A 12888-nucleotide genomic window follows, 5' to 3' on the forward strand; every position below is an offset into this window, starting at 1 on the left:
GAATACCCGCCAATAATCAGAGCCTGACTTTGCCTTCCTGTCCGGCCACGGTCCGCTCGGGTCCGTGGTGCACCCTGTGACGTGGTCTGTGATTTAATTATCTGCTTGCTTTCGGCAGGCCTGTGTGTCATGATTGCAGCCTCCATATACACAGACCGGCGTGAAGACCTTCACAGGAACAACCCGGGATGGTACTCCCTGACCCTGGATGGCAGCTACGGCTACTCCTTCATCCTGGCGTGGGTGGCCTTCGCCTTCACCTTCATCAGCGGCCTCATGTACCTGATCTTGAGGAAGCGCAAATAGAACCCGGGGAGCTAGGTCGCTTTTGCTGCAGTACAGAATCCACATTCAGATAACCGTTTTGTATATAATCCATTTTTTTTGTGTGTGGTTTTTCTAGCAAACATATTGTTTCCTTTAAAAGCCAAAAAAAAAAAAAAAGAGAGAGAGAGAGAGAGAGAGAAGAGTGTTTTTGCATTCTTGAGATCAGAGAATTGACTATGAAGGCTGGGATTCAGGACTCCTGTCCATCTGAAAGTCTCAACGGCGGCACAAAGCCCAAAATTCAGCCATACTCAAATCCATAAATGCTCAGCAGGATGTTCCTTAACCATGGGCGTGTGATGTGATGGGACAGGAGACCAAGAACACCAGGTCTCGGGGGACATCCTTCCGTAGGTTTTGAGCCATGCCGAGCCCCCCCACCCTGTCTCAGCTCAGCCCTCCCTCCTCATTCTGTCTGTGTTAGTGTTGGAGGTGGGGTGAGGGGAGTCCAGGGGAGGGGTGAAGCCTCCTCAGATGTTTAGCCAAGTTCCATGTGAGAAACAGGTGTAGTAGGCCCTGCTTTACTGTCTATCCAGACCAGAGCCCCAACCTTCCTGTAATGGGCTGGTGCCCAGAGGGTGCCACCCACCTTTGCTGACAGTGTCACTTGCTTCCTGTTTGCCTTAGGGAAGGCGATCTTCAGCCTGCGGTCAGATTTGGGCTCACCCTGAGGCCAAGAACCTCAGCATGTGATCCCCAGCAGATGCAGTAGGATGCCGACTGGCAGGGGGCCCCTCCCTAGACCTGTGGAATCAGAGCCTTCAGGATGGGGCCTGGGCACCTGCATTTCTGACAAGCTCCTTGGGGATGTGCAGGTGCAGTGAAGCCGAGGACCTCGGCCCCAGGGCCAGGCGAGTGGAGCTGCCTCCTAAATGTTAAAGATCTTGTCGTGGGGAGATGGCGAGGTGCCGGCTGCCCCTGGCCTCCATCAGCTCTCGGCCTTCACGGCTGCTCACAGGTGGGCCATCCCCACGGCAGCCGGGCCCTGTGTCCAGACAGACAGCCCAGGGGTGCTGAAGGCCCATCTTCTCCTGCCCTGCCTTTTAAGGCTGGCCGGCCTCTGCAAAGCCCCATTCCTAGAGCCTCCACGGACCCACCTGCCATTCATTCACCAGCATACATCACGGAGGGCTTGGTGCCTGCTGGGCACAGGGGCTGCCGTGTGGGGACAGTCTCTGTCCTCGGGGCCTCACCATCCCGCGGCGGAGGTAGATTGAAAACGTAGGGAAGGTAATCACACGCTGCAAGGAAAGCTGCAGGGGACACACCGCAGGTTCAAACGAGAGCATTTCTAAGTGAAACGCTCACTTAGATGGGCTAAAATACCGCTGCCACCAGCCCCTCAGAGTGCCTTCGCTGGACCATGGTGTCTGGGTCACACCTAGAGGACACTTCCTGGAGGGTCTGGGGGTCCCGATGGCAAACGAAGCCATGAGAAGCTTCCAGATTGCCGTGACTCTCAAGCTGCAGCGTGGACCGTGCCACTTGGGGACGTGCTTTGCCAGGGTCTGGGTGAAGAGCGCTCCAGGCGATTCTGAGACTGTCCTGCGGAACGCGGCCGTGGGGAGTTTGTCCTTAGGCGTGAAAGCACCTGTGTGTGGCAAGGCAGGTGGCCCCGGAGTACCTGTGGAAGAAGCTCTTTGCACCTCGCTGCCTATTAGCCTCTTGGGTTTTGAGCGCACTGTTGGGGACATGTGGCTGGGGCCGCGGGTGGACCTGATGGCCACGCCTCCGCGCTGACGCTACGTGAGTGCTTCTGCTGAGTGCACCTGACCTTCTGCTAAGTGCAGTGATGCTCTGTCATCAGCCCGGTTCCCGTGGAGCTGGGAGGATGTCTGGTTTGAGTGGTTTCAGGGCCGCCGTGGACACCAGGGCAAGATCAGGTTTTCTCTCCATCCACCCATTCATTCACTCATTCGTGCATGCATTTTCAACAGAGTATTAAATGCTTGTTATGTGCCAGGCACTGTGTGAGGCTCTCAACACACGGGGCAGGCAAATTCAGACATGCTCTCTGAGACAGGGCCCCCTCCTCATGGAGAGGTCACCAGCACAGTGGAAGGTGACACAGGGACAGGGACGGGACACATTGTCACCTCCTGTCTCCATGGAAAACTCTTTTAAGTCCTGTTGTGGGTAGGAGTGTGGGTCACACCCCTGGGGTTTGCAAAATGCTATCTGAGCCTCAAGGAGGAAGGTGGGCCTGAGTGCCCCAGGGCTTTCCACCCAGGTGGCTCTTCCAGATTTTTCTTGTAGCCACACTGGAAACAAAAATGCTCAGAGCCAGAAATCTGGAAAGCCTACTCTCCAGGTAGTGTGTGAACATCCTTCCCCAAAATTTGAGGGGTCCGTGAGCATCCAAAACGACCCCATGGGTTTTCCTGGCTGGTCACCACTACCATGTAGCATTCAGTGTCCACACCCATCTGCGACACCAAGGTTTTGTGAAACGTGAGAGCAACTTTCCATCCCCCACGGGTGTGACATGCCTTCGGGGAAGCAAGGAAGAGGTGATGGTGGGAGGAGGAAACTGTCCAAACTTCTTACCTATAGGCAGAACCAGCCCTCACTCAGTGCTTATTATCAGTGACTCAAGAACAACCCCAATGAAGAAAATTAGCTGAGACATCCAGGAAGCAAATATTAGGACCAAATGTGTTACCCGTAACAATTGTATTTGAAGGAACTGTAGTTTGCGCATTTTAGAACATTTTTATAAAGTACTGTACTTCTTTCGTGGAGGGGCTATGGATGGAGACAGACTAACTTGTTTTGTTATTTGCATTAAAATGACTTTGGGTCTCTGTTGAGATGAGTTTGTAGGATTGATTTGTTGCTCTGAGTGAATGTGTATATTCATACGTGAATACAGGAAAGTTGGCGACGTCCCCCCACCCCCATGCTCTCTGCTGTAGGTTGTGAGCCTGAGCGCATCAGAGTCCCCTGATGCTCTGTATTTACTGATGATGCAGAAACTCTGACCCCAAGCCCATACATACACACACTAAACACAGTAGCTGGAAGGTTGATAATAGCTGTGGCTTCATTTAAAATCTGCCTGAGTGGGGAATCAACTCGCTAATAGTTGAAAGGTTATTTATAATACAGCAGACTAGACAGTTTTGTATACTGGGGGGAGTAGTGGTTTGGGGGAAATGTGAGGGAATGGCCTAGAGGCTAAATCTGAATCTTGGTTTGGGGACAAAATGTGACTTTGGTTAGATATGTTCTATTTCATGTGCCTTTCAAATAGTTTATTTCCTATATTTTATATACTGTGAAACTGTACATGGCAAATAAAGTTTGGAACCAAATGGCCCAGAGCAACAGACTCCAGTGTTCCAACTGTGCCAGCATCCAGGGTAGACTGCCACCATTTTGAGTGGCAGGGCACCACGTGATTTCTCATCGAGATAATCGTGCGGTTTTTATAGCGAGCAACTGATGTTTGAGAGTTCCTCACAGGACAGCTTCCACCCCTTTGCCTCTCATGGAACCAGCTTCCTGGAAGAATGACCTGCAGTTGTTCACGACTTCCTGTTTGGTTAGCAATCTGCTGGTGCCGTCTTAAAATTCTTAGTGATATTGAACCAATGGCTTCACATTTTCTATTTGCAGGGTCCCTGAAAGTCATATAGCCAGCCTTATTCTCCAGTTTGCTTAATAAAGACTTCTGCTTTAAAGGGTTGGGCGATGATGAAAATCAGACTATCTTTACAGCACACTCTGCTAAACAATGAAAAATTCAGCAGAAAGAAAGAAAGAGATGATAGATACATTGGTAGGTAGGTAGATAGGTAGGTAGATGATAGATAGGATGGGTAGGTAGGATGGATAGATAGAAGATAGAATGGATAGGTAGATAGCTAGGATAGGATAGGCAGGTAGATAGGATGGATAGATTGATGATGATGATAGGTAGAGATAGATGATAGATAGATAGATAGATAGATAGATAGATAGATAGATGATAGATAGATAGAATGGATAGGTAGATAGGATGGACAGACAGGATGGATGGATAGATAGGATGGATAGGTAGGATGGATAGATAGAAGATAGAATGGATAGGTAGATTAGATAGGATGGGTAGACAGGATAGATAGATGATAGATAGATAGATGATGATAGATAGATAGATGATAGATGATAGATAGATAGATAGATAGATAGATAGATAGATAATAGGATGGTTAGGTAGATAGGATGGACAGAGAGGATGGATGGATAGATAGATGATAGATGAAGAGAGACATAGTGAGATCTTGAATTTTTAGTGAAGGAATGCCAGAAGTAGTAAAGGCAATCTATCTGGAGAACCTGCGTTCACTTGTCTCTACGTAGGAGTTGCAAACTAAAAACCTCCAAGGCTTACTTACTGTCTGTATTCTTTGTGTTTCTAGGGTCTTTTCATGGTCAGTTTGGTTTGGTTTTTGGTCCATGTGGAAGATAGATGGTGGGCACCCCAGAGAACTCAATTTTATATATTTCTTCCACTTGGAAGGAAGTGTGTCATTCATTCATTCACCAAGTATTGGTGGCCTAGCATGATTCATCCTGGAGAATGCTCCCTCCGTGCTTGAGAAGAATGTATATTCCGCTGCTCTCTGAGGGAACGTTCCATAGATGTTGTCTGGTCCATTTGGTCTAAAGTCTAGCTCAAACCCAATGTTTCCTTATTGATTTTCTGCCTGGATGATCTATCCATTGCTGATGGTGGGGTACTGAAGTCTGCTACTATTACTGTATCCCTCCCTTTGGATCTGTTACTTGGATCTGTTACTATTGCTTGATATCTAGGTGTTCTGATGTTGCAGTAATGATGGTGCACTAATATTTCTGCTAAAGGGGTCAATTCATCATGAGGGTATTGTAAATATTTATTCACCAAGTATTTGTGTATGTATTATGGCATAAGTGTTGTGCTGGGTGTTTGGTACTTAGTCCCTGCCATTGTCTAGACTTATCTTAGTTCCCAATTTAAAAAAAAACAAACAACAAAAAACAGAAGTGAAAAGAGGAATACTTGGTGACACATGAAAATTACATGAAATTCAAATCTCAGCGTCCATCTATAAGGTTTTATTGGAGCGCAGCTGTTTTGTTTAGATGTCATGCAGGCTGATTTCAGGCTACATAGGGAGGGTTACCACAGAACACGCACAGCCTGCAGCCTGTAATACTATCTGGCCTGTTACAGAAAATGTTTGCCATTCCCCGGTCTAATCAAATGAGAAGGGTACTGTCTTTTTTCGTGTGTGTCTCTTTTTAGGAACAAGAAGAGTTTTCTTAGAATCCTTTGGCAAACTCTTCCCAATGCCTGAGGATTCCGATTTTCATGCTTAACCCAAACACTGAGAGAGGTAATTAAAATGACCACGACTGGTGTTGACCTCTTAGCTGGGCATTAGAGTCTCTCAGTGAGGGATATACTTATCAACCACACTCCTAGAGAAGAGAAGAGGCCACCAACAGGGTCTGCCACAGTCTGTCCCTGGGCTGCCCAACGTCCACACACAACTTCATAAGAATTTTTAAGATTCTTATATATTCATGAAGTGAACTAACCCCTTCCCAAGAGGTACACACCCTGACGCCAAAACCAGTTAGTACTTCCAGCTCCAGAATCATTTGGTGACGTGGATTATCCTGTGTCAGATCCAGATGTGGCTCCTCATGGCCCAGTGACCTATGACGAAAAGCTAAGTCCTATACGCCCAACGCAGCAACACGTAATGGGGGAAAAGGAACAGAATCCCTGTAACAGATGATCCCCTTTGGAAAATGGATGAGCAGAAGGAGAATCCATGCCCAGTGGCCAAAGTTCCTTGTCAGTTGCAAGTACCACTGCCTGGTGGAGAGTGAGGTCAGTGGTTGGTCAGTCCGTGGCCTTTGATTCCACTCAGGGGGACCATCTCCTGGGCACAGCCCTCCAAGGCCATACCCAAGATGGGCAGTGGAGACGAGCCCCTTCTTCCTTTCTGTGGACATGAGGCCCAGTGTCTCAGAAGTGCCTCAGGGGAGGACAGTCATGGGATATCTTTGGTCACAGATAAGGTTCCTTTGGCCATGCAAGGCCAAAGATGCGTCCATCCGATGGGCGAAGCCTGGGTCATGTGACCATGCCCTCGCTGCAAGGGAGGCTGGCAACTAGTTAGTGGGCCAGTCAGCCAGAGATCGTACCTGGATCTTTTCTTTTTTTCAAACAACAAGTATTTGAGGTTTTTGTTTTGTTTTAGATTTTATCCATTTATTCATGAGAGACACAGAGAGAGATGCAGAGACACAAGCAGAGGGAGCCCAATGTGGAACTCGATCCCCTGATCCCAGGATCACGACCTGAGCTGAAGGCAGGTGCTCACCCACTGAGCCACACAGGTGCTCCTGTCGCACAGGTTTTGACAGGAATCCAGGCACAGCATAGCTGGATGGTTCTGTCTTATGTTCTCTTATGAGATGGGCCTAATCTTTGAGCTCGAGAATTGCTGTCTCCTAGTGTCATGGCTCTATGTCTTGAGGCAGTAACTTCAAGCTGTCATAGTCCAAGCTATGTCCCTGGGCTTGTCCCTCTGGTGGAAAAGGCTAGGACCTGGCGCATCTTTTCTAGTTGTCTCGTCCATTCCACTCCGCTTTCTGCCTCCACACCACTGATCTGTATAGTTTAGAGCACAGTTGAGCACATGACAGGCTTGCTGGCCAATAGCTTGCTTTTTAATGGCCCAGGAGATAAGAATGGTGTTTTGGTTTTATTTTTATTTTTTATTATAAAGATTTTATTTGTTCATTCATGAGAGACAGAGACAGAGACAGAGGCAGAGGGAGAAGCAGGCTCCATGCAGGGAGCCCGACGTGGGACTCGATCCTGGGACTGTGGGCTCACGACTGGAGCCAAAGGTAGATGCTCAACCTCTGAGCCACCCAGGTGTCCTGCTTTTTTGTTTTTAAAGAGTTGCAAAAAAAAATGTGAAGAAGAAACAAAGGCTTTATGTGGCCTGTAATGAGCTCTTTACCATCTGGCCCTTACGGGCCAAGCGCACAAATTCCTGGCTTAGAATTTGAGTCGCCGGTCCCCACAAACCTCTGAATCCCTGGACTTATCAGTTTAGATTGTTAAGGCTTCAGGCAGAAAGAATCTCAGTGATGCCCTATTGTCTTCCACTTTTGCCACTCAAGGAGCCACCTGTGGCTCAAGATTGACTTTTTCTCGAAGGAGCTTAGTGAAGACTCTAGGAAGCTGAACATGGCAGCAGCAAGATATGTTTCCACAACAGTTTAAACCAGGGTCAAACATCTGATCCATGGGCCCAATCCGGCCCACCACCTGATTTTGTAAGCAAAATGATCTTGGCAACCAGCCACACACACACCAGCTGACACACTGTTCGCGGCCGCTTTCAAAGGCAGAGGTGAGTGGCTGCCAAGGAGACCATACTGACCCCTAAGCCTGACGCAGTGACTATCTGGCCCTTTACAGGAAAACTTGCCGAGCCTTCGTGTCCAACAAATGTCTTGCAAAGATCATGCAACGGCCACCGCGTCCCAGCCTGGAATAACAGGCCCTCATGGCCCTGCCGCCTCGACTGGCCAATTGCACACTACAGTGTCTGTTGCTCGTAGCGTCCAAATTTTGTATCATTCCTCTTCTTCGTTGCAAGCAACAGTGACTGGCTGACTTCCACAGAACAGGAATTCAGTAACAGGAAATCGGGTGGGGCAGAGGCTGGGAGGTAGGCAGCCAAGTCCCTGTTGATTGCCTCACATTCTTCCACAGAACAGTTTGGTAAGGAATCCACCGCCGGCGCCGCAAGGTGGTTCGTGCTGGGAACTTGATCTTGTGCAGCCCATTGCTCCGATGGAAGGCAACAGTCCGTGCCATCCCTACTCCTTCGGAGGCCGAGCCTGGCAAGGTGCATCCATCCGATGGGCGAAGCCTGGGTCATGTGACCACGCCCTCGCTGCAAGGGAGGCTGGCAACTAGTTAGTGGGCATTTTCAGCATTGGTGGTGGGAGGTAAGGTTGCAACCTGCCAAGACTCAGGAGGAAGGGATTTCCCCAATAGAGGACGGAAGTTCAAGTGCTGGGCAGTCAAACCCAATGGCAACTGCCGGCTACATCCTATCAGAATCCCATTCCCTGCTAACCCACAGCTGAGCGCATGCTTCCCAGCTTTACTGACCCATCTCTCGCCCGTTACTCTGCTTACAGGCACTGATAGCCTGCACTATTATTTACTGGACATTTTTCTTTAAAGCAACTATTTCTTTACAGAAATACATTTATTCAGAGGGAAACTCTAAGGTAAGTTGAAAATCGGCATCGGGTGCCCTAAGTGACCTAGATACGATTTAAAACAAGAATGCGATTAAGAGTATAGTACAAACTGTCATCCAGTGGAGGTTTTGACCTGAGGACTGGTCCTTCCCCAAGAAAGGAGGCTAGGAAAAGACGGGAAGGTGTTAAAATATGATCAGGACCATAGCTGCCTGACGTAATCAGAAAGCTAACAAGAGAACAGAGAAGGCAGTGGCCTCCCTCCGTGGGGGTGTCTGCAGGTGCTACCTAGATTCGTTGGGTACCACTTGGGGTATTTGCCTCATAACAACAGTATAAAAAAAGCATAAGCCAACGTCCTCGCTGGCTGAAGGGGATTCACACAGGCCTGCGGCTCCTCCCTACCGGACTGCCTGAGCCTGCTCTTTCTGAACCTCTTTCAAGCTGGCCTCGTAATAAATCCCAATCCAACGGGAGATGAGACATAGGCATTTGGGTTTAGCCACACCTGGGTGTGTGATCGGATGCTGCCAGCCTCCACGGAAGCCCGCACGCCCCATACTCTCACCCCCCCTTGCCCACAAGCCCCACTCAAGCTTCTGGAACGGCAGTGACCCAGGAGGACCCTTGCGTGATTCTGCACGGCCGGCAGGAGCGGCCGCTCTGCCAGGGGTCTGGAGTGCACTAATTACAGAGCGTGTCTGGCTTTTTAAGGAGCTGAGGTTTCTGACTCATTGCCCCGGAGAGCAGGAGCTAGGATTTGGCTTTTCTGATCACTGCATTTCTTGCTCCCACCCAAGGCCATGGCCTAGGACTTCTGCAACCAACCAAACCCTGCCTGGGAGGCCAGGCTGGGCCACGTGAAGGAACACGAAGTACATATTGATATGCGTGTCCTGGTGTTTACCTCCAAATGTAAAATTAAAACTCCTCTGACTTATGTACATCGGTCTGACCCCTTAAAAGGATGGTTTGCCAACAGTGACCATCTGAAGAACCTGGAAGTCACTTCATGGGCCCCAGAAGCAGACAGGCCCAGGTTCCAGTCCAACTCAGCAGTTAGTCACGGAGAGGCCTTGCCAAGCTATTAGACTCTGCAGACCTCATGGCCTAATCTGCAAAATGGGGTAATGCTTGGTCCCTCTGGTCTCCCGTTCGGCCGATTCGTGTTGAGCGCCTACTGGGCACCACACACTGGGGCAGGCATGGAGACTCAGGGATGTACCAGACATCCCACGCGCTCATGGAGCTTTCATTGCAGTGGGGAGCAGATGACAAGCAAGGTGAACAAAATTACAAATTGGAGTGCAATCTGTGAACATGGAAATGGTGTGACAGGAAGATAGCAACTCAGGGCAGGTGAGGACTTGTTGCTAACATGACGTTAATGCCAAGACCTGTGTTAGGAGAGCTGAGGGCAGATGGGATGGGGCCACAGGACCAGCTGTTTCACAGGGTTGTGGGCATTCAGGGCACATGCAAGACAATGTGGCACCATGCAGAGGATGCTAAGTACCCGCAGAGACACCCAGAAGGAACTCTGGTTTGCACAACGCCTTCACATGAATTGTATCATTACATTTGATTCTCATGACAGCCCGTCAGGTAGAGAGGCCTCAATTTATTGGTGGGCAAGTGACAAGAGGAGCAGGGAAGTACAGTAAGGAGACTAAGCCATTTCCTTTGGTCTCTCTTCTTCCCAGAGCCACCTCCTTTGACGGATGGTGGACACCTGCAAGATGGGAGTAGATATGCTAGCTACAGCTGCATAACAAGCAGCCACAATGCATGCTGGCACATACCAGCGAGTGTTCATTGTTCACAGGTCCAGGCTCAGCTGGGGGTTGGCTGGGCAGCTCTGCTGGCTCTGGCTGGACGTGCCCCCAAGTCTGGGGGTTGGCTGATGAGGACTGGCCTTGTCTGAGATGGCTGGGGCACTCAACCTTGTCCCACAGATCCCTCGTCCTGGATCAGACTGACCCAGGCATAGACTCACAGTGATGGGGGAGATGCAGGAGAACAAGCGGAAACATATATGTTCTCTTAGGCTTGAGACTGGGATACCACTTCCGCTGCCTTTTCTTGGCCAAGCCGGCTACAGATCTCTCCTAGGTGCAAGGGAGGGGAAACCAACACCCTCCTTCAGTGACAGGACTACACAGTCACCTCAGGGGATAGGGGTGAGAAGGTGAGGGCGGGAGGGAGCCACGTATTGAGGCTGTTAATGCAATCCGTTAGTGCAGACTTCAGGGCCATAAAATAGAGAAAGGTGTGTGTGTGTGGCAATGGAACCATCTAGAACACACACCATTTAGGGAATCCTCACGAAAATGCAGATTCCAGACCTGTTATATCTCAAAGGCACTGACCCAGGATCTGAATTTTAGGACTTTCAGGTTCTTCAGATGGTCACCGTTGGCAAACCATCCTTTTAAGGGGTCAGACCGATGTACATAAGTCAGAGGAGTTTTAATTTTACATTTGGAGGTAAACACCAGGACACGCATATCATTATGTACTCCACCCCTCCAAAAAATATGTATCCAAAAATTATCCAGCACCCCAGGCACTTGCTCTGTGGACTCCGGGAGGCCAAGAGGCCAGAAAGTGGACGAGCGGGTGACACTATCACCCCCTAGGGGTGCAGTGTGGCCACACAACATAGCAACGAAGCTCCTCCTCCCCGTAGTGAAGCTAAGGTTCTTTCACATACAGTTTAGCCAAACCCAACACAGCTGATGGAAGCTGACGCGAGTTGATCCCTATTACCATGCAGTTCGATCTATGCGACCAGAGCATTGCTTTGTACCGATTTTCATTAGCTTAATTAATTAATGTTTAGCCATGCGACCTCTGTACTCTTGTTGACAGTTGGTAGAGTATTACAGCCTCGAGACAGATTTACAGTTTACAGCGGAGTGTCAGTACAGAAGTTACCTTTTTTTTTTTTTAAGGGAAGGAAAGACCATCGTAGCTGCTGGTCTCTGCCTCACTACTATTGCCTTTTTTTTCCCCCAAAGATTTTATTTATTTATTCATGAGAGATACACACACATAGAGAGAGGCAGAGACACAGGCAGAGGGAGAAGCAGGCTCCCTGCAGGGAGCCTGATGCAGGACTCGATCCCAGGACCCCGGGATCACGCCCTAGGGCAAAGGCAGATGCTCCACCGCTGAGCCACCCAGGCGCCCCCAGAAGTTACCATCCTTCCATGAGACGAGAGTATCTTCAGCACAAAACTACTTTGAAGCCATTTTAAATACTTACATTATGGGGGAGCCCTGGTGGCTCAGCGGTTTAGTGCCGCCTTTAGCCGGGGTGTGATCCTGGAGACCTGGATGGAGTCCCACGTCAAGGTCCCTGCATAGGGCCTGCTTCTCCCTCTGCCTGTGTCTCTGCCTCTCTCTCCTTCTGTGTCTCTCATGAATAAATAAATAAAATCTTAAAAATAAATAAGTAAATAAATACTTACATTATGAAAAGCACCTGTCAATGTGTCCTTTCGAAATTCGTCCTTGTAAGAGCTCCCGAGTCCATACTGAAGCTTCTCAGCGTTGGCGCAATGGACTTTGGGGACCAGATCATGCTCTGTTGTGGGGACTGCCTTCTGCGTACCTGGCACTCAGCAGCAGCCCTGGCTTCCCCGCATCAGATGCCAGTAGACACCCCCACCACCACCCACAAATTGTGGCAGCAAGAAAAGTCCCCTGGGGAGCGGAGGCCAAACTGCCGCCAGTTGGGAGCCCCTGCTGTAGGGTTTTAAATACCAGGAAATACGGTGCCTGGCGATCCTGGGGACGCTGCCAGGGTGAGGACGCTGCTAGAAACTGCTCTGAGGGTGGCTGGCCCCATGCAGCTCGCACCATTGCGGGAGAACAGGGCAGAGCCAATAACGGCCTTGCCCCACTGTGGCCCTGGGCTTGTCTGAACACACGGGAGGACAGCACGGGATGTTCCTGGTCCCCAAGCTCAAACTGCACATTTACTCAATATTTGTCATCCAGTGGAACAAACAGAGGCGGGAGGAGCCAGGAGGAAATTGCTCCTCCGTGTTTGCAGAGGGATAATAGCGCCATTTCACCAGGAGCTTGGACACAGGCGAGGAAAGAGAGGGGTGACCTGCCCTTGGCACAGGGTCACCTTCAATAACAGATTTTTTTTTTCTTTTCCCCCAGAAGGAGAAGTTAAGTTGCCAGGATGTGCTGCTGCCTCGGCCAGGAGGGCGGCTGCCTTCCTTGTCTGACCCCGAGCGGTGACGGGGGCCACTATGCCTCTATGCTCTTAGCTTA

The 12888-nt window shown here is 49.7% G+C and overlaps 1 protein-coding gene and 1 long non-coding RNA gene across 3 annotated transcripts in view; one reads left to right on the top strand and one right to left on the bottom strand.

Annotated features, from left to right (window-relative positions):
• The window catches only part of EMP2 (epithelial membrane protein 2), a 33975-nt gene extending 30838 nt beyond the window's left edge, over positions 1-3137 (top strand). For both annotated transcript variants that reach the window (XM_072753869.1, XM_072753870.1), the window contains exon 5: positions 119-3137. In XM_072753869.1, coding sequence (XP_072609970.1) covers positions 119-306 — 188 coding nt within the window. In that variant the 3' untranslated portion in view covers positions 307-3137. The remainder of the gene's footprint in view (positions 1-118) is intronic.
• LOC140598321 (uncharacterized) lies at positions 2649-12497 on the bottom strand. Its single transcript, XR_012000649.1, has 2 exons — positions 12072-12497; positions 2649-8282 (listed from the first exon to the last, which is right to left on the bottom strand). It is a non-coding gene; the product is annotated as an uncharacterized lncRNA (long non-coding RNA).
• Between the last annotated feature and the right edge of the window lie 391 nt (positions 12498-12888).

The sequence above is a fragment of the Vulpes vulpes genome, chromosome 3 (assembly GCF_048418805.1).
Source record: "Vulpes vulpes isolate BD-2025 chromosome 3, VulVul3, whole genome shotgun sequence".
Lineage (NCBI taxonomy): Eukaryota > Metazoa > Chordata > Mammalia > Carnivora > Canidae > Vulpes > Vulpes vulpes.